Consider the following 26,413-nt stretch of genomic DNA (forward strand, 5'->3'; position numbering starts at 1 on the left):
ATGGCGGTCTGGTTTCAGGCTTCCAGGCGTTCTGGACTCACCTGAGGTGAGAGGAAAAGGCAGGGTTCCACGCGGCAGGTGGGGGGGGGGGGGCGGAGCTCCCGTAACGTGTTTTCCAGGTGATGTTCATGCTCTGTCGGAGGAGGGGGTGCACTTCGTGGAGCGTCCCTTCCAGCCCCTCCCACCTGCCCCACTGCCCACACGCACATGGCGTGCCCGAGGCCCAGCCCCCTCCTCCGGGCAGGCCCTTCCCGGTTGCCATACGTACCTCCCTTTCTCATCAGGCCCCTCCAATCAGCACGCAGACAGGCTGACGTCTCCATCCCCGAGCTGTGTACGTATCTCCCCACACCCGCTTCAGCCTGAGTCCCCCCATCTCTGCTCCTGTCCATAAAACCCCTGCAGGAGGGTCTTCTCTCCTGCCCTACAACTCAGGCACTGCCCTCATACTCCCACCACCCTCACCGCCCCGTCAGAACGCTCGCACCCAGGCGCTGTAGATGGAACGTTCGCGTCCCCCCGAATTCAGACGTGTTGTGGGGGGCCCCTTACCCCCAAGGCGATGGTGTCAGGAGGTGGGGCCTCTGGGAGGTGATGAGGTCATGAGGGTGGAGCCCCCGTGGATGGGATTAGTGTCCTTAGAAAAGAGACCCCAGGGAGCACCCTCACCGCTTCCTCCGTGTGAGGACACAGTGAGAAGACGTCCATCTAGGAACCAGGAGAAGGGTCCTCACCAGATGCTAAATCTGCCCTCGCCGGGATCTCGGACGTCCAGCCTCCGGGCCCATGAGGAATAAGTGTGTGTTGCTTATAAGCCCCCAGTCTGAGGTATTACAGGAGCTGCAAGTAACGAATACCAGGTGGTCTCCAAGTACGTCTGAACTCACCCTTCTCCAATCACGTTCCCTCTTGCTTTAGGGCAGCAAGTTAAATCATCCTGCGGGCCCCAGGCTCCAAACGAAAAAGAAAACAATTTGCTCAATTAAAAAAACCAAAACCCACTAGAACGGCAGTACTACTACTACTAAACCAGCATCACTGATAGTAATGATAAAAGGGAAATAAACTCTGACGAGGACGTGGAGAAACTGGGTCCCTGTGCACAGTGGTGGGAATGTAAATAGGGCAGCTGCTGTGGGAGGCAGTATAGCAGCTTCCTAAAAAGTTAAACATAGACGTACCGTGGGACCCAGTCATCCCACTGCCAAGTGTACACCCAGAGGAACTGAAAACAGTCATCTAAGAAAAGCTTGTACAGGGATATTCATAACAGCAGTATTTACAACGGCGACAAATGTGGAAACAACCCAAGTGTCCATGGATGGATGGATACACAGAACGGGGTCCATGCACACAGTAGAATATGACTCAGCCATGAAAAGGAGCGAAGCCCTGACACAGGCTACCACGTGGGTGGACCTTGAACACAAGATGCTCCGTGAGAGAAGCAGACACCGAAGGACACACAGTGTGTGATTCCGTTGGTAGGAGGCGTCCAGAACGGGCCAATCCGTAGAGACAAGAAAGGAGATTCATGGTTGTCGGGGGGGCTGGGGGAGGGGGAGGGGGAGTGACTTTTCATGGGGGCGGGGTCTCCTTGGGGGGATGAGAAGGTTTGATAGAGGCGATGTTTGCACAACACTGTGAACGTCCTAAAGGCTTCTGAGCTGTTTACCTGAAATGGTTAAAACGGTCAGTTTTACGTTACGTGCATTTTACACGAATGAAAACCTAAGGATATGGTGTTTTGGCTTTCTCTTTGATTTCTCCTTTCCCGGCTTCTTGGTCTAACTCTGTAACGGAGCCAAACTCGGGTCCTGTGCGCAGTAAAGCCAATCTCCTTCACCCCTGTGGCGAAGGAAAGTACAGCTTTACTGCAGGGCCCAGCAAGGAGAACAGGGCTGGTGCTCAAAAACCCGACCGCCCCGAAGGGCTTCGGCAAGGCGTTTTTAAAGGCGGAGCACGGTAGGCGTGTCCCAGGATGTGTGATCAGCTCCTGCATAGTTCTCTGATTGGCTGACGGGGAGGGACCAGGACAGGGTCACGGGGGTTCGCGTCATCAGTCCTCAGGCGCCAGGAGGTCTGGGGGCTGTGTGCTCGTGATCATCAGGTAGTTAAATTCTTCCACTTGGTGGTGGTTTTAGCCTCTGCAGAGCAACTCCGGAAACATGCATCAGATACTGTTATCTAAGTACTTTAGGGAGAAGCTACAGCAGAGGGCATGGGGGAGGGGTCTGTCCCGGCAAGGCCCCAGAGGGTCCCACTCGGTTACAATTCCCTGGGCGCCTCGATCTTTGAAAAGGTTTAGAAGGCTGGTTTGGTTCAGGGACTGGAGGGTGTACAGCTCCCCAGACATCGGCCAGCCCCGCCCTCCTGGGCCATGGGGGGGAGCAGAGGATGGTGTGGCCCTCGCCCACCCGCCATGCTTCAGCGTCTCCAGGCTTAGGCCCACGCGGCTCACAGCCCGGGGCGTCTCTCCTGCTCATGCGTCGTCCTTACGCCAGCTCAGTATCTCCTCAGCCTTGGACCCCACCCGCTGCAAGGCGCAGAGTGAGGGGTGCACCTCTGAAACAGGAACGCTGCCGTCCAACACTGGTCCGTGACACGCCGCTACTGGTGAGAAATCTGTATGGGTTTCCTGGGGCGTCTGTGACAGATGGACACAAGCTGGGGGCTTAAAATAACAAACAGTCATCCTTCCCCAGTCCTGGAGGCCAGGCGTGTGAGGGTCAAGGTGTCCCAGGGCCGAGGTCCCTCCAGAGGCTCCAGGGGAGGGTCCTTCCGCCTCTTCCAGCTTCTGGGGGCTCCAGGCGTCCCTGGTCTCGTGGCCGCGTCCCTCCCGTCTCTGCCTCTGTCTTCCCGGGGCTTCTCCTCTGTGTCTGGGTCTCTCCTCTTCTGTCTCTTAGAAGGACCCTGTCGTTGGATGTAGGGCCACCCTCCTCCAGGAAGCCACGTCATCTCAGACCCTTCACCGCATCACACCCGCAAAGACTGCATTTCCAAATAAGGTCTTTTCTGAGGTTCCAGGAATTTTAGGGGGACAGTCTTCAACCCAGTGCAACACCCCAATTTCAGAGATGTTAAGTGTTTGGCTTTTTTAAATGTACATTTTGGAATTGATACAACCATTTCTCACCTAATGACTAGATCATGTTGAATCTCTGATTTAACATCTTCCTTGCACGTCAGCCCCGGGAGTGTTTAAAAAGCCGAAAGCTTTTGACATTTGTGCTTACGTTTAAGTTAGAGATTTTTTAAAAAATTTAGTTTATTGAGGCAGAGTTGATTTACCATGTGTTAATTTCTGCTACACAGCAAAGTGTTTCAGTTCCACGTATATATGTATTTTTTTTCATGTTCTATTCCATGATGGTTTATCCCAGGATATTGAATATAGTCCCCTGTGCTCTACAGTAAGACCTTGTTGTTGATCCATCCTAAATGTAATAGTTTGCATCTACTAACCCCAGACTCCCACTCCATCCCTCCCCCACCCCCCTCCCCCTTGGCAACCACAAGTCTGTTCTCTGTGTCTGCGAGTCTGTTTCTGTTTCATAGGTGTTTGTGTCGTATTTTAGATTCCATGTATAAGTGATATCATATGACATTGCTCTTTCTCTGGCTGGCTGGCTTCCCTTAGTATGATCATCTCTAGGTCCACCATGTTGCTGCAAATGGCATTATTTCATTCTTTTTTATGGCTGAGTAATATTCCATTGTATGTATGTACCACATCTTCTTTATCCAGTCCTCTGCCGACGGACACTTAGGTTGCTTCCGTGTCTTGGCTACTGAGAATAGGGCTGCTATGAACATTGGGGTGCATGGGTCTTTACCAGTCAGTGTTTTACTGGACCGTATGATTTAGAGATGGTTTTAGAACACGTATGGTTGTTTGCAGTGAAAGCAGAAGAGGCTGTTTGCAAGCTCCCGTACTGAGGAGCAGAGGAGCGGTGGGGAAATCCGTCTCTGCCCTGCACGTGTGTGTCTTCAACACTGATGTGTAGGGACCCCCGGAGGCAGAGGCAGGGCAGCCACGCAGCCCAGAACAGGCCGTGCGTTTTCATCCAGCCTGTACGTGCGATCGCCCGAGGCTACTTTGGTGTTCTGGTTCTTCCTAGGTTTCCACGGATGGGCAGACCTTGTTTCATCTTGCTTTGCTTTACTGCGCTTTACAGATGGTAGGTGTTTTAGAAATGGAAGGTTTGGGCCCCCCTGTGTCGAGCAAGTCTATTGGCGCCATTTTCCCACATCGTTTGCTCACTTTGTGTCTCTGGGTCACACTTTGGTTATTCTCGCAGCATTTCAAACCTTTAAATTAGTTGTTATGGTGTCTATGGTTTTTTTTTTTTTTTTTTTAATTTATTTATTTATTTTTGGCTGTATTGGGTCTTCGTTGCTGCACGCGGGCTTTCTCTAGCTGTCATGAGCGGGGGCTACTCTGTGTCTTGGTGTGTGGGCTTCTCTTGTTGTGGAGCATGGGCTCTTCAGTAGTTGTAGCACACGGGCTCTAGAGCGCAGGCTCAGTAGCCGTGGCACACAGGCCCAGTTGCTCCACTGCATGTGGGATCTTCCCGGACCAGGGCTTGAACCCGTGTCCCCTGCATTGGCAGGCAGATTCTTAACCACTGCGCCACCAGGGAAGCCCCTGTCTATGGTTTTTGATGTTATTACTATGACTCACAATATTTGTTTTATTGGGGTGGCCTGGAACCGAACCCGCAATCTCTCCAGCGGATATCTGTGTGCTTTTTTCTTTTATTTTCTTTGGCCTCGCTGCACAGCATGTGGGATCTTAGCCCCCTGCCGTGGAAGCGCGGAGTCTTCTTAACCACTGCACTGCCAGGGAAGCCCCTAGGCTCGTTTTTAAAGAACACTCGTCCACATAAATTCTGGCCGATGAGAAGAGCCTTCTGTCAGGATGCCGTCTTCCTTCTTCCGGTATAAATGGGGACCGTTGAGGGCCTGGCTGTGCAGGACAGATGCTGATCCAACGAACAGCTCAGCACGGCCAGGCACCTTGGGGCTCTCGTGGCCCCTAAGTCCTTTTGAGACAGGCTGGGACCTGGGACCCTTTGCTGCAGGGCTTGCACCTGGACACACCTCTCCTGGAGCAGAAAAATACAAAGAAACTATAAGGGACTAAAAATAACTGCGTGCGCGCGCAGTTGGGGCAAATCCTGGACGAAAGATACAAAGAGACCAAAAACCCACCTGTGACCTCTGAAGAGCCGGGAGCAAAAACAGGGCACTGCGCACGCCCCCTGCACTCACACCACCAGAGGGGTGGGCAGACTCCCTAAGCCTCCCCTCCGGCCGGCCCCTGGACCCACCCCTACCCTCGCCCCGTAGAAGGAGCTAGCTGCCCCCCCCCTCGGGGAGCGGGGCAAGGGCACCTGTTACTTGTTCTCGCTCCCCCCCTGCTGCAGCAGGGACCCCAGTAAAGCCTTGCCTGAATTTCTTGTCTGGCCTCTGATCAATTTCTATCGATTAAGGAGGCCAGGAACCCCGGTCGGTAACACTTTCTGCCCCTGGAAGAGTAAATCCAAGCACCGACCTCGAATTTCATAGGTTCCTTCTCGTCACTCAATCTCATTACTAAACTAATCACCTTAAGTGAAGATCCGGATTGATCCTGCAGCCAAGGGGGATTTGGCTGAGAAAGGGCTGCTTGCGTTTTAATCAAGCAAATGGTCTCGATGGCCAGTCCCTCTGGCCTCCTGTGGGTCCCTCCCAGGGGTCCCCCGTCGCTCTCGCCTTCAGGCTGTGTCCACCGTGGCATGGTCAGCTGACACTGAGGTCCTGCTTGCCGGGGTCCGGGGTGGAAAAAGGAGGGCCACCACGGCGGGGCAGGTGCGGTGGGGGGGAGCTGCAGCCCCCATCTGGGTTCTGAGGGTTTAAACTTGAGCATCAGAAATGGCTGGAAAAGGGGGGAGCAGCTCCCCAGCGGGGCTGGGCCATGGCAGGACCCGGTTCAGGGCGGGTTCTGGGCTTCCTCTGGGATTAGCATGGCTCACCATGGTTCATTGGTGATTGAAACGCCTTCAATGGAAATAATTGATCACCCTGGTGTAGCGGATTAAATGATGGCCCCCTCTAAAACATATGTCCTTGTCGTAACCCCCAGAACCCAGGAATGGGACCTTATTTGGAAAAGGGGTGTTTGCAGATGTGATGTAGTGAAGGGTCTGAGATGAGGTCCTCCTGGATGAGGGTGGCACTACATCCAATGACAGGGTCCTTCTAAGACACAGAAAAGGAGAGACACAGACATAGAGGAGAAGCCCTGGGAAGACAGAGGCAGAGACGGGAGGGATGCGGCCACGAGCCCAGGGACGCCTGGAGCCCCCAGGAGCTGGAAGAGGCGGGAAGGACCCTCCCCTGGAGCCTCTGGAGGGACCTCGGCCCTGGGACACCTTGACCTCAGACGTCTAGTCTCCAGGACTAGGTGAGGATGAATGTTTGTGGTTTACAGTCCCCCAGTCTGTGGTCATTTGTTACAGCTGCACCAGAAAATTAATACACCCCCTCTCTCCCCATATGAAGGGCCCAGAGCCTGTTCAATCCATCCAGTGAGTTATCAACGCCAGGGATTAGTGGGCGTACGGGTTTGGGACCAGTTCCACAGCTGACGGTGCAAGGGCGGGCAGGGGCTGGGGGTGCAGGTGATTTTAGGGCTGTGTGCTCATCAGGGACAGAAGGAGTGAGCGGAAACCCCGGGGGTCTCCATAAGCTTTGTCATCCCCTTAATCAGGCTGTTGGAATTTTCTAGAATAATCCATCTTGGGCTCACTCCCGGCCCAAGCAAAGAGCTTGAGGCATCAGCACTGAGCCCCTGGCTGTCCCCTCAGCTTGCTCAGAGACCTGTGATTCCCGAAACCGGGACGATTGGGGTCCTCCAAGCCAGGCTGGCCTGGAGGGAAGACGGGTTCCCCCTGGGGAGGAGAACTGCGGTCTCCTGGAGGAATATTCCAGCGCCTTCGTGGTCACCCAGGTGGGGGGCTCTGAGAGCTAGCGGCCGGGCGCGTAGACAGCCTGAGGCTGCCACCGGCACTGTCTGCTCTCCTCCGGGGGGATGAGAATGTCCGGGAACTCTGGACAAGACTGTGTGCCGAAGCTTGGCCATCGGGGCCTGGGGCCCTTCTGGGGATCTGTTGACCCCCATGGACTCCATCTCAGAAAGATGTTCATGCAAGCTTAACCTGAACTAGGTAAGATTACAAAGGAAATGATGGTTATCGGAATACAGGTATCAACTTATTTCAAACACTTGGTGATCGAGGAATACGGGTGCTCGTCTGCTACACCCTAAACACAAGGTGATGCGTTTAAAATCGAGGCAGCTTTGAAAGGTTCACCCAGGAGGTAGTAGACGTAAGTGTTTCATCCCTTCTCGTGGCTGAATGAATATTATGTGCAGTGAAAGTACCAGACACAGGAGGTCACAGGGTGTGTGACTCTGTTCAGAGGAAACGTCCAGGACAGGCGAAGCAGACAGCCAGAAAGTGGGTTTGTGGCACCAGGGGCTGGGGGAGGGGGATGGAGACTGACAGCTCGTGGGGACGGGGTGTGCTTTGGGGGGGTGAGAAGGTTCTGGAACCAGATAGAGGTGGTGGTTACACAACGGTGTGAATGTGCTAAAGGCCGCTGAGCTGTTTAGTCTAAAATGGTTAAAGGTGATCCTTGTGTTACTTGAATTTTTGCTTCAGTGAAAACTGGAGGGAAGTTGGAGTTGGATTTTGCGTTGTAGAGAGACAGGGGTGGCAGGTGTGTTGAATGAGGTTGTGAGCGGCGGGTGCACAGGCCTTCGGCCGGATTCACTGGGAATCCAGTCCGTCCTCGCTTTGGGGTCCAAGTGGTGCAGCTCGCCGTGCGCAGAGTCGCTCAGAAGCAGGGAGGGGCAGGCCGGTCTCCGCTGGCTTGAGGGCGAGGCTGGGCCTGTCTCTCTGAAGAGCACGATTCCTCCAGGCTTTCTCGAGTGAGCCTCCGCCGTTGAGAACACACAGCCTCACCACGTGGCAGCCGACTGTCCTTGGGGCCTAGAGATGCCCCAAGCTTGGCCACACTGGCGGGAGGGGAGGGGTGTGTGGGTCTGTGGCAGCAAGACGGGGCGCTGTCTGCAGCTGGTGGTCCGTCCACACCCCCGGCTTCAGGGAGGGCGCTGCCCGCCGGCAGGGTCTCACGGTCTCCGCGGCTGCTGTCGTGCCCCTGAGGACAGTGTGACTCCTCCTGGCCACGTGGTCACACACGTATGGTCTGGGCGGACTTCGTCCTCGAGGGGGGTGCTTAGATTCAGGAAGGGTGGACCGAAAAGGGGAGTGAAGCATCTTCCCCATCCAAGGTCCGCATCCCCTGAACGCTACCCGGGGACCCCCCTGGGCTACGACGCCTATCTTAGCGCCACTGAGATATAAGGAAGAGGACCTTACAGAAAACAGAGTAACTTGCTGCCTTCCCCTGGCTTGAAAACGTGACCTGGCTGTGCCCCCATCGCGTCCCCAGCCGGCTGGGGCTGCCCGCTCTTTACTCAGTGCCAGCTGCGCGCTCACAGGGCGTGCGGTGGCTTATAAATCTTGGGAGGAAAGTCGCTTTGGTACACGCGATTTCATGCCATGTACTGTCACCCGTAACAGAACCAGAGCAGATGCAATTTTCCTAGAATAAAACTTAATACAACCTGAACAGAACGAGAGAGTTAATAAAATCTCCGTAGAATAAAGCTGAATGCAACCTTAAAAGAATAAGTCAGTAACCTCTCAATAGAAGAGTGATTACAGCTTTACTATAATGAGTTAATACAACCTCACTACGTAAAAGCTAACACCGTCCTAATCAGATAAAACAATACAACCTTAATAGGACAAGAGTTAATAGAATCTCAATACAACAAGAGGTTCATCCAACGTTAAGAGAATAAAACGTACTACAACCACATAGAATAAGAGTTCGTAAAATCTTCATACACAAAGAGTGAGTACAGCCTTGATACAGGAGCTCATACAATCATAACAGGGTAAGAGGTAATGCAAACTTCACAGAGCGAGAGTCAACACAACTTTAACAGAAGAAGAAGTAGTACCACCTTTAGAGAATATACCTTAACACATCCTTAGTAGAACGAGACTTAATAAAACCTTAATAGAAAAAGTCTGAATACAACCTTCATGGAATGAGAGTTAATAACATCTCAGTAGAACAAGAGTGATTGCCATTTACTATACCAAGAGTTAATAAAACCTTACTACAAGAGCTAATACCATCTTAATAGGATAAAACTTAGCAGTCTTAATACAGTAAGAGTTCATGCGACCTTAATAGGATAACAGCCAGTAGTACCTTTAGAAGAGTAGATTCAATCTTAATAAGAGTTAATGCAACCTTAAGGGAATAGGAATGGATACAATCTTAACGAGAGTTAATATAAAATATCATCTTAGTAGAGTGAGAGTTGATGGAACTTTAATATAATGGTTCTCAAGTGGGGACTGTGCCCCTGGGGGCACACTTGTCAGTGTCTGGGGACATGTTTGCTTGTCACAGCTGGGGAGGGGGGAGGGGAGCTCCTGACCTCCGGTGGGTGGAGACCAGGGATGCTGCTGTACACCCCGCAGTGCCCAGGACGCCCCACATCAGAGGTTGATCCAGCCCCAAACATCGGTAGTGCCGCTGCCTTAATAGAATAACAGTTACTAGAACCTTAAGAACAGAATTAGGAATTAACACAAGAGTATTACACTCCCCTCTCCCACATGCATTTGGAGGGCTTTCCAGTGTAATCGTGGGTCGGGAAGCAGCAACTTCCCTAGCTAACATAGACACAGGTCTTATTTTTATGCTGTTAAAACAAGCCTAATCGTATGTGTGGGAAACACATTGTCTCAAGAGACCGTCTCTCCACTGCACACCTGAAACTTAAGACAACACTGTAAACCAACTACACGCCAGAAAAATTTTTTTTTTAATTTTTAGAAATGAAAAAGAATAGATAAACAATAAGGACCTACTGTGTAGCACAGGGAACTATACTCAATATTTTGTAATCTATGTGGGAAAAGAATCTGAAAGAGAATGTACACGTGTATTCTTTTTTTTTTTTTTTTTTTTTTTTTTGCGTTACATGGGCCTCTCACTGTTGTGGCCTCTCCCGTCACGGAGCACAGGCTCAGCAGCCATGGCTCACGGGCCCAGCCGCTCCGCGGCACGTGGGATCTTCCCAGACTGGGGCACGAACCCGTGTCCCCTGCATCGGCAGGCAGACTCTCAACCCCTGTGCCACCAGGGAAGCCCTACACGTGTATTCTTTTATGTATAACTGAATCATTCGCTGTACACCTGAAACTAACACGACATTGTAAATCAACTCTACTTCAAAAACATAAAAATAAAAATTGTACCCAAAATCTAGGGTACAATTCTGGAAAAAAGAAAAATAACTGTCTCTCCTTGTGGGGCGTTTATGGATCCACCTCTCATGGCCAATATTATCCCAAACCTTGTGTGCGAGGGGAAAAAAATGCATTGATAGTTTATTCATTTTTTTTACCCTTTATGTATTATTTGGAGGCACCCTATTCACTTCTTTAGATGGAGAGAGAAAAAGAGAAAATAAACCATCTTAAGACTCTTGACACCAGCAGGTAGGGAACACCACTGACACCTTAAGGAAAAAAAAAAGGACTGCGTATATTTCCTTGTTTGGAAAATGCAAACAATGCAGAAGGAAGGGTGTAGAATGAAAACGCAGAAGGCCCTGTCTGTCCCCCATCCCCCGAATTTCTGCTCCCAGGTGACCAGTGTGACCAGCGAGGGACAGAGAGAGGATTATAGGATTTTGAAAACTCACGTGTGGCTTCCCGTGGTTGCATGTGCCCCTCAATATCCCTCGGGCATCCCCTTTGGGGACCTCAGAGTCCCTCACGGGGAGTGTGCATTTCCCAGGACAGGTTCTTGCTGTTCCGGGCAGGTTCCGTGAAGAGCTTCTGTGGACGGACAGGGCGGGGGCAGCTGCTGCAGGCGCCTGGACCTACCAGGCTCCCACACCTTTGCTCCTGCCCGGCTGGCCAGCCCATGAACGACCCCCTTGGCCCCTGCCCCTAGGGGGACAGCCCCCACCGGGCCCTGGCGCCCACCCTCCCTGGGGACCGATCCATCCACTCCCATGGGGCAGGATTAGGGCTGAAACAGCAGGAGTAGTCTCTTCTTGGGTGCAAGGTGGAAGCGTCATTTAAAAACTGTTCTTATCGTGATAAAATAGACATACTATAAAATTTACCATTTTTAAGGGCACAGTTCATTGGCATCAAGTCCGTTTATATTGTTGAGCAACCATCCCCACCATCATGTCCAGAACTTTCCCATCTTCCCAAACTTTGTCCCCATTAAACACTGACTCCCCCTCCCCCAGCCCCTGGACCCACCATCTACTTTCTGTGAATGTGACTCTTCTAGGGAACCCCGGTACGTGTCCTTCTGTGTCTGGCTTCTCTCACTCAGCATCACGTCCTCAAGGTTCATCCGCATTGTACCTGGATCAGACTTCCCGTCTTTTCTAAGACTGAGTCATATTCCATTGTCTTTACACGGTATTTTGTTTGTCCATCCATCCATCAGTGGACGCCTGGGTGGCATCCACCTTTTGGCCATTTTGAAGAATGCTTCACGTGAACGCACAGGTGTCCACGCTATCTGTTTGGCTCCCTACTTTTGCTTCTTTTGGGTCTACACCCAGCAGTGGAATTGCTAGATCCTATGGTCATGCTACGCTGAATTTTGTGAGGAACTGCCCTGTTTCCCCGAGCACTTCCAGATGCACGCTCCCTCCCCATGGTGTGTGCGTCTGAGTGTGGTTCTTAAGAGAATTAAAGCTGAGTCTGGTTTCTGCCGTTGCCCCGAGGTTCTCTTCGCCGCCTGTGAGCTGGGAGTCTTTGACCTTCTGGCCGAGGTCCTGGAGGCCCTGGGCTCGGCTGCAGTGGCTGCACCTCTGGGCGTCAGCTCCCGGGGGACAGAGCTACTGCTGGATGCCTGTGTGTCCCTGAAGCTGCTTCAAGTGGAAGTGAGGAGAGAAAAAGGTAAGCATCCTGGCTATTTTGAAGGAGGCATTTTAAAGGTACATCCTCAGCACTTTTTTTTTTTTTTTTTTTTTTCTGTAAAGGGCCAGAGAGTAAGTATTCTTAGCCCTGTGGGCTGGCCGTGTGGTCTCTGCAGCTGCCACCCATCTCTGCCCTTGGCGCACCCAAGCAGCTGGAGACAAACAAATGGGAGGGGCTGAGTGCCAATAAAACTTTATTGACAAGACAGGTGGTAGGCCAGGGTTTCAATAAAACTTTATTAACAAAAGAGGTGGTGGAACGGGGTTCTAGTAAAACTTTATTGACAAAATTCGTGGTGGGCTAGGGTTCTAATAAAAGTTTATTGATAAAACAGGTAGTGGGCCAGGGTTCCAATAAAACTTTATTGACAAAAACAGGCAGAGGGCCAAACTCAGAGAGCAAACGCGGGATGTCATTTACCAGCTCCCGATCTAGAGGTTTCCTCAGGCTGGTGTATGCACTGGAACCCCGATGAAGTATCCAAGGAACAAGATAAAAATGTGAAAAAAAGAAATCTCAAGGGAGTAATCTTCCATCAAGCTGAACTGATTCAATTCAGGGGTTGCCATTTATGATGAGAGTATATTATTTTGGTGTTGAAGCTGCTTTTCTCTTATGGAAGATGGTGATGGTAGGGTTTTTTTTTTTTTTCTTTTTTTTTTAATGTCTTTCCTTTGCAAAATTCAAAACTGTCAACCCTATGTCGGTCATCCAGATGGTTTTTTAGAGTTTTGTCAATCCGAGAAATTGCAAAGTGTAGGGACTATCGCTTGATAGAACAGGAGTGGGTGGCCCAGAGGTGGGGGAGGGGGATAGCTGGTGGGCTTTTCTCTTGTAGCCAAAGAACTTGTGTACCTGTTGGATTTCTGGGGTGCAAACAGCGCGGCCGAGTTAACTTGAACAGGAAGATATCATCTGAGGGGTTGATGGTGCTCAGATAGCCCGGCTTGGAAATCAAGCAGGTGCCAGCCACACCACGTGAACAAGCTTTGCAGGTCCCCCTCCCGGCCCCCACTAGCAGCACTGCCCCTGAATGCCCAGCCCATGCTGAAACCCAGTCAGGATACACCTGTGGAGGATGCGGGATGTTCTATGGGAAGCACCTGGGGGTGGGAGGAGCCTGTGGTTCCCGCTGACATGCGGCCCAGGCAGGTGAGGATTTGCGCAAGCGCACAGGCTGGGAAGCCCCGTGACGGCAGCGTCCACTCCGGCTGTGCCTCTGGGGTCCCCGTGGAGACCCACAAACATTGGGCAGGTACGCATTGTGCAGGAGAAATGAAAGGCTAGATCCTTTCTCCTCGTGAGCGGGACAAGCCGCTCCTGTCCTAGGAGGGATGCCATGACCAAGAACAGGACCACGCCGGACCCCAAGCACCACAGCTGGGCCCCCAGGACAGGCCCAGGCACCGGATGAGCCGTTCGGACATGTGGCCCCGAGATGCCCAGGGCCGTCCCCGCTTGTCGGGGGCTGGAGGAATGGAGTGGCTTAGGGTGCAGCCGGGGAGCACGGTGCCGTCTGCCCCGGGGGGCTGTGGGCGTCCTGCCCCTTGTGGAGATGATGGCCCCACCAGGCTCGGGTCCCTGCTGCAGAGCTGAGCTCACCCAAAAAGCGCCCCATTCTCCCCTGATCTTTGTTTCCTCTGCACGAGTCGGGCTTTTGCCCCCATATGTCCATTTTAAAATCAGGTGTTGCTTAAAGGTCCGCAGACTGAAATATACGTTTCCCTCGGGCTCGTTGGCTGTTCACCGCTCCGCCGGATCTTCCCATGGGATTTGCCGAAGCTGAACCCAGCAGGTGCGCCTGCTGCCCACAGGTCAGCCGGCCCTTCAGGACGAGGGTCCAGCTGTTGGGACTTCCACGGTCCCAGGCAGGAATCGCGTTTCCATCAGGGTGTTCCCAGTGCTGGTGTCGGCATGTCGGCGATGCCTTGGTATCTAATGCGTTTTGGGGTTTTTTTTTTCCTCTGTTCTGTGTGTTTTCAGCTGTGTATGAAAACACAGAGCTTGGGCTTCCCTGGTGGCGCAGTGGTTGAGAGTCCGCCTGCCGATGCAGGGGACGCGGGTTCGTGCCCCGGACCGGGAAGATCCCACATGCCGCGGAGCGGCTGGGCCCGTGAGCCATGGCCGCTGGGCCTGCGCGTCCGGAGCCTGTGCCCCGCAACGGGAGAGGCCACAACAGTGAGAGGCCCGCATACCGCAAAAAAAAAAAAAAAAAAAAAAAACACAGAGCTTGCCAGCACCTACCTGGCCAGAGCCAGCCCCAAGTCCCAGCAGGACATGCTGCTGTACACGGCCAGGACCACCTACCTGGGCTGGGGCCACCTGGCCGCGGCTGTCAGGTGGGTGCGGTGTCGGTGGCGCTCCTGAGTCCCAGGGCTGCCTGGGGGCTGCTTTTCAGGGCATCCGAGGAATCGAAATGCCGGGTTTCTTGTAGAACCAAACGCAACATCATTAGATTTGGGAATCCGGAGCAGATGTGTGAGGTCACCTGGTGTCGACCGACGGGATTACTCTAATGATGTCGTGGTGAGAATCCTTGTGCTTCAGGAGTCTCCAGGGGAAGCGGGGTGCCCCAGGGCAAAGCAGGAAGATAATCTGGAACAGACGGTGGAAAACCCTGCGTGCTGCTCTCTGCGTGTGTGACGGCTGTGCCGCACACCGGGCTTCTCAGCCTCACCCCACTGGCATCTGGGGCTGGGTGACCCTCAGATGTGGGACGTCCTGGGCCCTGTGGGGGGCAGAGCAGCTTCCCTGGTCTCCACCCGCCAGGTGCCAGGAGCACCCCCTCCCCCCAGTGCGACAACCAACAATGTCCCCAGACATTGATAGGCGTCTCCTGGGGGCAAAATCAGTTGTAATTGGGAATCACTACGGTAGAGACAGATGGATAGAGCTATAGATAAGTGATAGATATTGATAGATCAATATTATTAGATAAATACTGATAGATTAGTAATGATACATTATAGATGATTGATAGACAATATTGACAGTTTGGTAGGTGATTGATAGATATAGATAAATATTGATAAAATGATAGCTATGGTTAGGTATAGATAGATGATAGGTAGATGGATCTATAGATACGTGAATCTATAGGTAGATGTTATTGATAGATAAATATTGTTAGAGAAATGCTGATAGATAAGTACTGATAGATAGTGACCAATAGATGATAGATATTGACAGATGATTGATAGGTAATACGCATAGTTTGAGAGATAGATGATGATGGATGGACATTATTGATAAATACTGATAGAAGATGATAAATATTGATAGGTGGGTCTAGATAGATGACAGAGAGATAGACGAATACAGCAGCCCCCAACCTTTTTGACACCAAGGCCCGGTTTCATGGAAGACAGTTTCTCCACGGACGGGGCGAGGGGGCTGGCAGGATAATTCGGGCAGTAACCCAAGCGATGGCGGGATAGCTCAGACGGTAATGCGAGCCGTGGGGAGTGGCAGATGAAGCTTCGCTCCTCTGCCCCCTGCTGTGTGGCCCAGTTCCTGACAGGCCGGGAACCGGTACTGGTCCACGGCCCAGGGGTTGGGGAACCCTGGCTGGATAGATAGATAGATAGATAGATAGATAGATAGATAGATAGACAATAAGTGATAGCTAGTGGAATTATAATAGGTGACTGATAGAGAGAATCTCTGATGCTAGGTCAGGGTTTCTCAGCACGACTGACATCGGGGCTGGGTGACCCTCTGATGTGGACGTTCCGGGCCCTGTGGGCTGTGGAGCAGCTTCCCTGGTCTCCACCCACCGGGTGCCAGGAGCTCCCCCTCCCCCAGTTGTGACAACCAACTGAAGACATTGACATTGTTGAGAACCGTGGCTCTACATTTTCTTTCTTAATTATTTTAACTTAAGCCCCATCTTGAGCCTCCGGTAGCTTAGCTGTGAGAACCCGAGGACCCAGTTCTGCCGCTGGTTTTGGAAAAGATACAGCTCATCAGATTCACGCTTATCATGACTGTTTGATTTCACATTTCTCTTCCAAAATCACACCCACGTGAGACTTACCGCGCACGTGGCGTCGATGCTGTTCTGAGCGTCTCCAGGTGGCCCAGGGCCGGTGGGTAATGTGCATCAGGGTCGGGCCCACAGCTTGGAGCCAAGGGGACTCTCAGTAAGTCTCTGAGGGAGACCAAAGCGTTAGGGGTCTCGTGTCACAACCAGACAAGAGGGCACAGTAGGGACAGTGGCACAGCAGAGCGTGGACGCCCGTCTAAGGGGTCAGCCCCCCGTCAGCTCCCACAAGTTGTGCCCGCGCGGCCATGGGGTGACGGCCGCCCCAGCTTCCGAGCTTTGTGCTTTACGAGAAGCAGGATGTCACGATTTCAAGGGGACGCCCCCTGAGTTTTTGACCTTGGGGCCCATTCAGTTAAAGAAGGAAGCCGTGAGGAGCTGGACACAGCCCAATGGACTCCGCCCGAGGGTGCGAGTAACCAACGGCGCCTCCACATCTCCGCAGCCCTTGCTGGACCCTCTGGAGTCGGTCCGAGGGACTTCAGTGCTTTGCCCCACGTGCAAAAGGAGCCTCTGGTTTCGGAGCAACGGAGAGTAACAGGCTTGTTCCTCCTGCCTCGTGCTGGCGTATCTGGGTCCCACGCGGAGGCACGGATTTCTGCTGCTGTGTATTTTTCATCAGTGTCTCCCGAAGATCAGGTGGGAAAGAGATGCCTCCCCTGACCGAAGGCTGGGTCACCTCATGTCCATGAAAGGAGCAGGGGGCGCTGGGTCACCTCATGTCCATGAAAGGAGCAGGGGGCTGACTGCGGCCAGACTAGATCCAGGATGGAAGGAGGACACACCGCAGGGAGCCAGCTCACCTGTACATCAGGCAGCGGGGCCCAGGACGACCCAGAAATCCCCCCCTCACCGGCCTCAGGGAAGTAGCAGGAAGCTGTGGGTAGACCCGCTGGCCCTCCAGCTACAAGGAGGGCCCCATCCCCAGGTGCCAGGGGCTGAGTCCTCCTGGACCGAGGCATCGCCTCATTTCACGGCATCTTTACACCGTCTTTCGACTGTCCCTCGTTTCTACTTTCCGCGCATCAGAGAGGCCTGCTGGATGGGTAACCTGCAGCTCTGAATGTGCAGTTACTTTTTGCAAACTAGAAAGGGATTCGTGAGTGTCTTGGGTTACTTGTTTCCTGTTCTGTCTGCGATGTAAGGATAGGGTCTGTGAGCACCGGTGTGCGGTACGTTATGTGCAGTAAAGTCTCAGAACCCGAGTGATGCCCGCCCCGTTTTCAGGGACAGGAGGAACCAGTACCTGAAGGCCTTTGGGGTTCCCTCCGAGGAGCTCTTCACTGCCATCTACAGGTAACGCCAAGCACCTGCTTTTTTTTTTGGCCTCGCTGCGGGATCTTAGCTCCCCAGCCAGGGGTTGAACCCGAGCCCCCTGCAGTAGAAGTGCAGGAGTCCTAACCACTGGACCGCCAGGCAGGTCCCAAGCACCTGCTCTGATAGGGTTATGCTTATATTTTAAAATTTTATTGAAGTGTAGTTGATTGACAGTGTTGTGTTACTGTGTGCTGTACAGAAAACCGACTCAGTTATACACATTGATACAATCTTTAATATTCTTTTCCATGATGGTTTATCCCAGGATATTGAATAGAGTTCCCTGTGCTCTACAGTAGGACCTCGTTGTGTATCCATCCTATATACAAGGCTGCATCTGCTAATCCTGACCTTCCACTCCTTCCCTCCCCCACCCCCTCCCCCTTGGCAACCACTAGTCTGTTCTCTGTGTCTGTGAGTCTGTTTCTGTTTCATACATAAGTTCATTTGTGTCACATTTTAGGTTCCACATAGAAGTGGTATCATATGATATTTGTCTTTCTCTGTCTGACTGACTTCACCTAGTATGATAACCTCTAGGTCCATCCATGTTGCTGCCAATGGCATTACTTCCTTCTTTTTCATGGCTGAGTCGTATTCCACTGTGTGTATGCACCACATCTTCTTTATCCGCTCCTCTGTCAGTGGACATACAGGCTGCTGCCAGGTCCTGCATGGAAACAGTGCTGCAGTGAACACTGGGGGTGCATCTTGGGATCTTTTCAGATTATGGTTTTCTCCGGATACATGCCCAAGCGGGAATTGCAAGTTCATATGGCAACTCTGTCTTGTAGTTTTCTGAGGAACTGCATACTGTTCTCAATAGTGGCTGCGTCAATTTACATCTCCACCAACAGTGCACAAGGACACCCTGGTTTGAATAGTTCCCGGTGACCCAGTGAAGGAAGAAGATGGATATCCCAATAGGACAGTGGGGAGCATCTTCCTGTCACTTCCCGAAGGCTGTTGTGGTCCTAGCTCCTTTCACTGCAGCCAACTAGCACCGGCTCCAAGGACGAGGGCGTGGGACACAGATGTGGTTCTCCGTGTAGACGACAGTGAGAATCCTCTGGGCGGGGTTGCAGGCTGGTCTGCTGAAACTCCAAGAGCAGAGTCTTCTCTCGCTGCCTTCCTGGTGGAGGAAAACACCGTGTGAGCCTGCAAGGATCAGGAGAGTTTACTGGGGTCCCGGGGGGCAGATGTCACTCCTCCGTCGTGATGCTGGCGGGGATGAGAAGGAAGGCCGGCCACACCTGCACGTTGGACACTGGGAAGCTCCCAGAACAGACGCAGGACTGGGTGGGTGGTCGTCCTCCCTGTCTTACAGGATAAGGGGGTGGGGCTCGGTTGAGGGCAAAACGGCAGCGGTGAGCACCAACCCTCGGTCTGGTTTCAGGAGACCCCGCAGCTCCCTCCTGACCCAGTACTGCCTTCCCATAGAGGAGGGACGGAAAGCACGGGTCGCCCTTCGGGTAGGGATGTGAGGCTTCAGAAAATCATCTCTGGTGCACAAGGGGTGTCTTTGCCATGTTCGCTGGTAGCAGGTTCCTCTAAGCAAGAGCAGACTTGCAATTGCTCTGCCTTGGGGCCAGCTGGGCGTGAAAACACAAGACAGGAGGGTCTCCAGGACCTGGGACGTGCATGCCGTTGGCGTCTGGGAGGGTCCCCCTTGTTTCTCACTGGGGCGTCCCCTGGAAATGTCCCCCACAGGGACCCACGGGCACATCTCACTCCAGCATTTGCCCACGGCTTCCTCTGCTTGGCTGGTGTCTTGTCTTCGGGTGGATAGATGCCCTGGCACGAGAGGACACAGTCAGGTCAGAGTCTGTGTGGAAGGTTGGCATGCGCGTCGGCCCAACCAGGAAGACCCCCTAGATTCCAGGCCCTGTAGTTGAGCCTGTAACTATGGAGACCAGAGTGTGGGTACCACCCAGGTCCCCACCCTGTCACGTCCTGTGTCCGCTTGCAGGTGGTTCCGGGGCTGTGGCCAAGGCGTGCATGTCTCTGTACCCGGGGTCTCAGATCACCGTGTTTGACATCCTGGACGTGGTCCAGATGGCAAAGAGGCACTTCTCATTCCCGGAGGATGAACGGATCGGCCTCTGTGAAGGTGGGTTTCCAAGTGCTGTCTATGTCCACGGGGAAACAGATGCGTCCCGGGGGGGCGTGGGAGAAGGCGGCAGTGGATGGTCAGAGTGGGTTCCTTCACCCTCCAAATATACTTCCCCTCAACCTAGAACTGTGAGTCATGACAGATGGAAAACTCTGGGAGGGTATATTGTTTTCTTGCAATTAATTCTTTCTTGAGTATTGTACTGGGTTCAACACTGTCCCGTCAAAATTCATGTCCAGCTAGAATTTGTGAATGGGACCTTATTAGGAAATAGGGTCCTTGCAGATGTGATGAAGTGAAGGGTCTGAGATGAGGTCCCCCTGGAGGAGAGTGGCCCTACATCCAATGGCAGGGTCCTTCTAAGACACAGAAGAGGAGAGACCCAGACACAGAGGAGAAGCCCCGAGAATACAGAGGCACAGAGGGGAGGGACGCGGCCACAAGCCCAGGGATGCCTGGAGCCCCCAGGAGCTGAAGGAGGCGGGAAGGACCCTCCCCTGGAGCCTCTGGAGGGAGCGCAGCCCTGGGACACCTTGACCTCACATGTCTGGTCTCCAGGATGGGGGAGGATGGATTTCCTGGTCTGTGTCCATTTCTTACGGCCACCGCAGGGCACCCACACAGGTATCTAAATCCAGGTCACTAATGAATGACAGTAAATGACATGGGTTGAAGGTAGGATCAGGGGTCAGTTCCTGACTCAGAAGCTTGAGAAGCTTCTCAGGCTTTCCAAGGCTCAGAGACCTACAGCAGCTTTGCCAGGAGCTGGAAGGGACTTCCTCTTGCTTTGGAAACGTGGGGTGCGGCTCCCAGAGATGGGCTGTCCCAGAAACTAAGGTCTAACCAGCAGACGCCCTGTACCTCCATTTATGGAGGAAACTGGCCTTTCGTGGTTCTATTTTTCTGCTCGCTCAGAAGAAAAACACCAGGTGGGGATATCATTTCCATCCACTCTTAGATCTGCTGTAAATTCACTATGATGGTGATGATTATTTTTGGCCACACCGTACGGCTTGTGGGATCTTAGCTCCCCAGCCAGGGATTGAACCTGGACCCCCTGCAGTGGAAGTGTGTAGTCTTAACCACTGGACCACCAGGGAAGTCCCTCGCTATTATGTTTTTTTTAAAAAAATCACCTGCACGGGACTTCCCTGGCGGTCCAGTGGTTAAGACTTCATCTTCCAATGCAGAGGGTGCGGGTTCGATCCCTGGTCGGGGAGCTAAGATCCCACATGCCTCATGGCCAAAAAACCAAAACATAAAACCGAAGCAATATTGTAACAAATTCAATAAAATGGTCTACATCAAAAGATCTTAAAAAAAATAAAATCACTGCCAAGTTCATGGCATCTCATGGGACAGGCATCAGCGTTGCATCTGGGGCCAGATGTGGGGTAGGCACTGCCGAAATGTTGACTGATCCAGACGAAGGATCATCTCCTTTTGAATAGCCCTGGATCCGACAGGCTGATTTCTAGGTAACAAGAATGTGCTGGATCATGTCCTTGAAGGGCTGGATACCATCTTTACTGAAAATTCTGAAATCTGGGGACGTCCCTGGTGGTCCAGTGGCTAAGACTCCACACTCCCAATGCGGGGGGCCCAGGTTCGATCCCTGGTCGGAAAACTAGACCCCGCATGCATGCTGCAACTAAGAAGTCTGCACGCCGCAACTAAAGATCCTGTGTGCTGCAACTAAGACCTGGTGCAGCCTAAATGAATAAATAAATAAAAATAAATATTTAAAATTCAGAAATTTTGACCATCAGGAATTTGTTGGGGGGTGGGGGGGGCTCAATGCTGATTTTTAAAAAATTCTTTTTAATTTTTATTTATTTTTGGCAGTGCTGGGTCTTCGTCGCTGCGCGCGGGATTTCTCTAGTTGTGGCGAGCGGAGGCTACTCTTCGTTGAGGTGTGCGGGCTTCTCATTGCGGTGGCTTCTCTTGTCGCGGAGCATGGGCTCTAGGCGCGTGGGCTTCAGTAGTTGTGGCTCGCGGGCTCAGTCGTTGTGGCTCGCGGGCTCTAGAGTGCAGGCTCAGTAGTTATGGCGCACGGGCTTAGTTGCTCCCTGGCATGTGGGATCTTCCCGGCTCAGGGCTCGAACCTGTGTCCTCTGCATTGGCAGGTGGATTCTTAACCACTGTGCCACCAGGGAAGTCCGTAATGTTGATTTCTAAAGCCATTGTATTAAAATATATTGAATCTCAAAGACCAAGTTTTGGGGCCCCTTAAATTTTGTGTGCAGAGGCAGTGCCTCACCCTGATCTTAACCCTAATCCCACCCCTGGGGAGTCTTCCTCCTACTTCTTGGAGATACACGATCAGTGTTACTTCAGTGCCTCATTTGGAAAATGGGGTGAAGAAGCAGACTTTGGAGGTTGGGGGAATTAAGTGAAATACTACTCTATTGTGTGCTGTTACCCCGTTGAGGTTGGGTGTCTGCGATTGGTCCCCAAGGGCAGCTGGTAGAAGGTGCAGGCATGTCGACCTTCATTCCTGGGTCTGCATTCTCTCCAGGCTGTAGGCAAACAGACGCCGGACCGAATTTGGCCCTTGGGCTGTAGTTTTCTAAGAAAAACCCCTGTCTTTCTTCACTGAGTGGAAGAAAACCCATTTGGAGGAACCTCCTTCTCCGTGCCCTGTCTCATGGGGGAATATTCTGGGGTCCATGTTTCCTGGGATACTCAGCACAAGAAAGAGATCCAGGGGATAGCATTTATGTCATCCAAGACATCCTCCCCAATTCCCGTGAATTTGCAGAGTATGGACCACACAGGTCAGCTGAGGTAACCCTGTCCAGCTCAGGGCTATCCAAGCTCTCTTCCCACATTGATACTTCTTGCAGGAAAAATGGTAGGAGAGTTGAGTGTTGGCCATCACCTACAGGTAAGAGTCTCTCGTGGGCATCTTTATTCAGTCAGGGAAACACGTATAGACCTTGTTGGTCCAGTTTGACTCATCAGAATGGAGCTTCTGATCCATTGCCAGGGACCTCCTGAAACCCATGGCTTAAAGGATGCTGTCTGTTTACACGGGACCTTCGGAAACAAAATAAAAATAAAACCATTGTCCAGATCTGATGGAGGGAAAGGGGCCCCCAAACACCGTTCAGAATGGTCCTGTCTTCACTGAGATTTCTTTTGTTCAGGGGCTGGTTGAAAGGTCACCAGCTGGGAAGATCTGGGAAAGCTCGGTCCATACAGGTGGCCTTTCCCTGCTGGGTGTTGGTGTGGTCCAACGGGATTGAGATGCGGGCTGACCCCAGGGCACTCGCCCTGGGTTACAGGAGATTTCTTTGAAGACTGCCTTCCAGAGCCGGATCTGTGCATCCTGGCCAGGGTCCCGCATGACTGGACGGGTGAGAAGTGTTCACACCTGCTGGTGAGAACCTATCAAGCCTGCAAGACAGATACGTGGTAGGGCTGGGTGTCGCTGTGCTGTCAACTCGGGGCAGGGTTGGCAGACTCTCCTTGGGGTGCCGGCGACTGAGTTCATGTCACAGGTAAGGGGAGTCGTCCAACCAAATGGCTCTCCTTCCGCATCCGTAATTAAAACCGACCAAAAAATGGCATTGATAACCATTCTGCAGCGTATCCCAACGAAAGATGGAGGTAGCCGCTGTGTGTGATGGGGACCGTATCCTGTGAGGTCGCGATGCTGAGGGTCCACGAGGGCGTGGGCACAGCCTCTGTGTGTGATGAGGTCACAGTCACAGCCGACCGCTGAAGGTTTCCTTGCTTTTGGGACATCACCATGTCTCAGGCTTTTGAATTGCTTCTCCCTCTCCAGAATCGTCTATTTTCCCCAGAAACTGTGGTTCTGCTAGTGGGGAATCGTTTTCAGAGGCAGAGTCGCCATTGCTGGGAGGGCAGTGTTTCTAGACCCCTTCCGTGGAGAGAGCTAGGAAATGGATTGAACACGCTGAATTATTTACATTTCCATCCATAGGGACGTTACCGGGCAGTGACTCAGTGTTTCTAACGCCGTCCTTGTGTTGTGTCCTACACCCGAGCCATGCTCCTAAGATCGTCAATAGTACTTGTTTGCCTGTCCTGATCTGTACATGACGTCATTCCGGAGGAGCAAAACCAAGGTTACTGCAAACAAGAGAACTGCCAGGCGGTGCTGTGTCTTGTCTGCAGTTCTTCTGTTTAGAATATCCACGAATTGGTGCATCCACGTTCACAGAAACTACGGTTGTCGCCCGGAGGTGATGTTGCCCATCGGGCTCGTGGTCTTCGGTTTGCTTCCAGTGTTTAGGCCTTGCCTCCGCTTTTTATGTGTTAATTCTTGGAGGACTAACACATTTGCATGATTCAAAAACCAAATGCTGATGAAAGGTCCATGCAGAGAAGTCCAGCTTGTAATCTGACCCCCTCACACATATTTCTCCCCAGCTCTTGTAGGAGAGCTGATTTATGCTCTTTTAAAAAAAAAAAAATTACAAAAAAAATAAATAAAGCCGCCGTGTTTCCTGGGTGAAGCCACGCCCGGGAGGGACCTGGCACCGGGGCCGCTGCCCACAGCATCCACGGTCACCTTGCCGCTCACCCCCCTTGTGTCTGAGATCCAAACACAGCGCCTGCCGGTTTGCATATTTCTCTGGATGGCCGGAACTCTGCAAGGGAAGCCGTCGGTGGTGCTGAAGCCAGGGGCAGCCCTCGGAAGCAGAGGAGCATGGCTTTGCAGGTCCGGAATTTCTAGCCAGCAGGAAGCTGACCTCGGGCACGTCACCTACCTTCTCTGCACCCTCACGCTTCAAATTTGACAGACGGGACTGGGTAATCGCTAAAGTTTGTCTTAAATGCCCTGCGATTCTTTCACTACGTCCAACCAATGCTTCTCAGCTGGGGTGATTTTGCCCCCCGCCCCCCGTTGGGGACACACCTGGCAGTGTCTGGAGGCATCTTGGGCTGTCACGCTGGTCTGGAAGATGCTGCTGGCAGCTGGTGACTGGGCACCAGGGATGCTGCCCAACACCCCACAGTGCACAGGGTACCCCACATCAGAGAGTGGCCCAGCAGCCCCCGATGCCCACAGTGCCGGGCTAGGGAGACTGGGTGAGGATGTGATCACACTGCAGCTTCCCCGATACTCGTGGCTGTAACGACAGGACTGGCTCTTAGGGGTGCGTAGATTTCTTAAGAGTCCTTCTGAGCTGAGGGCTCTGGGAGGGTCACGCTGTCTCCTTGGGGGTAGGAAGAGAAACAGGTATTGGAAAGACCTTCAGAAGATGATGGAAAGCCAGCTGCTGGTCCCAGACTGTGCTCCCCAGCGTTGGTCCAGCTCCGTGGCCTGCGGAGGGACCGGGTGGACTCAGCAGGAAGGACCCTTCAGAGCGCCGGGAATCACCTGCTCTGGCTTCTTCCCAAATACCTCTCAGGACAGCCTGGAGCCTTGGAGGGAGACATCCTCCCGTTGCCACGGCGACGCTGGACCACTTGGGGCAGTACCGGGATGCCTGTCTGCCAGCAGATGGCGCCGTTGGGCGGCTTAATGGACGTTGGCTCCACGGACCAGGCAGTCACCAACCAGAGGAGGCTGGGGTAGCCGTAAACGGAGAAGACACACCCACTTTATGCCTTTGCCCCCGAAAATGTTAGGTTTCACGAAAACAAGTACCTTTTCATCATTTTCCCCCGCGAAGGGCGATTACAAAGTAAGAATAAAAGGCATCATTCTCCAGGTTCTAAGTAAGGGAGGGGACACTGCCCCCCGCCAACACCCTGTCCCGTGGAGAGACACCCTGGGCCTGGTGGATAAAAATGTACAGTAGGGCCGGCTGCATCTCTCGCAGCAGGGCCCTGGAGCCATTGCCGGAGACACCACCTCTTTCTGGAGGGTTTCTGCCCCAATAAAGAATTTGCGTGGTCAGCAGTGATAAGGAAGCCCCCGGTCAGCTTGTTTAGAAGAAAAGCTGCTGAAACACATAGCAGCACGGCATGAACCCTTTGGATTAAAACACACACACACAGTTCTTGTACAAGGTTGTCACAGAAAACGAAAACCCCCTCTCTTTTGTTTCTCTGACGTATTAGCTTCCACAGGGGACGACGAAGTACGCCGAACTGATGAACATTTCCCAAAGAACGTGTTTGCCGCTGCCTGGGTCATTGCAATGCCTCCTGCATCCTTCACGTGGGGCCCCAAGTCTGCACAAAGTGGAACCCCTTTATGTGCAAGGGCCGAATGCACCCATCCATGTAAGTTAACGGCTCCTTGCAGCAGAAACTAACACAGCATTGTAAAGTAACTGTACTCCAATAAAAAGTCATTTTAAAAATTTTAAAAAGGGACTTCCCTGGCGGTCCAGCGGTTTAGATCCTGGGCTCCCAATGCAGGGCGCTCGGGTTCGATCCCTGGTCAGGGAACTGGATCCCACACGCCGCAGTGATGATCCCGCCTGCCGCAAACTAAGACCCAGCGCGGCCACATAAATAAATATTTTTTAAAAATTAAAACAAAACTTTGCATTTTTGGCTTTTCTCACTCCCGCAGAACGACCGTGTCTGTGGGAAGAGCATCGAAGGGAAATATGATATTGAAGGGAGACGGCAGTAAGCACGCCCCAAACCCTCCTCTTTTACAGAGATTTCACGCCTAGCATCTCATGGGACCCCTGGGGCTGAGTGTGCAAAAATGGACTTGCCGGGCTTGTGCAAATGCATGCAGGGAGACGTTTGCTAGGGAGCGGAGTCTGTCCCGTTTGGAACGATGCACCAGGGTGGGACTGTCACCCCCAACCCCTGCCCTGTGGAGATGCTGGTGATGAAACTGTGCTGGAGAAGGCTTACGGGGTCCTCCAGATCGACTGTGGTTCGTCTCTGGGCTGCCCTGTGCCCATGTGACTG

At 52.6% G+C, this 26,413-nt stretch overlaps 1 protein-coding gene across 1 annotated transcript; it reads left to right on the forward strand.

The window, feature by feature from the left end:
• On the forward strand, window positions 1-25,860 carry ASMT (acetylserotonin O-methyltransferase). Its single transcript, XM_032620272.1, has 10 exons — window positions 1-6; window positions 5,764-5,858; window positions 6,826-6,994; window positions 11,894-12,068; window positions 14,275-14,428; window positions 17,359-17,427; window positions 18,648-18,747; window positions 18,845-18,920; window positions 19,418-19,558; window positions 22,849-25,860. Exons 1-10 carry the CDS (start codon window positions 1-3, stop codon window positions 22,980-22,982), a joined length of 1,119 nt encoding a protein of 372 aa, XP_032476163.1. The 3' UTR covers window positions 22,983-25,860.
• Window positions 25,861-26,413: the final 553 nt, after the last annotated feature.

Source organism: Phocoena sinus, chromosome X (genome assembly GCF_008692025.1).
Source record: "Phocoena sinus isolate mPhoSin1 chromosome X, mPhoSin1.pri, whole genome shotgun sequence".
NCBI lineage: Eukaryota > Metazoa > Chordata > Mammalia > Artiodactyla > Phocoenidae > Phocoena > Phocoena sinus.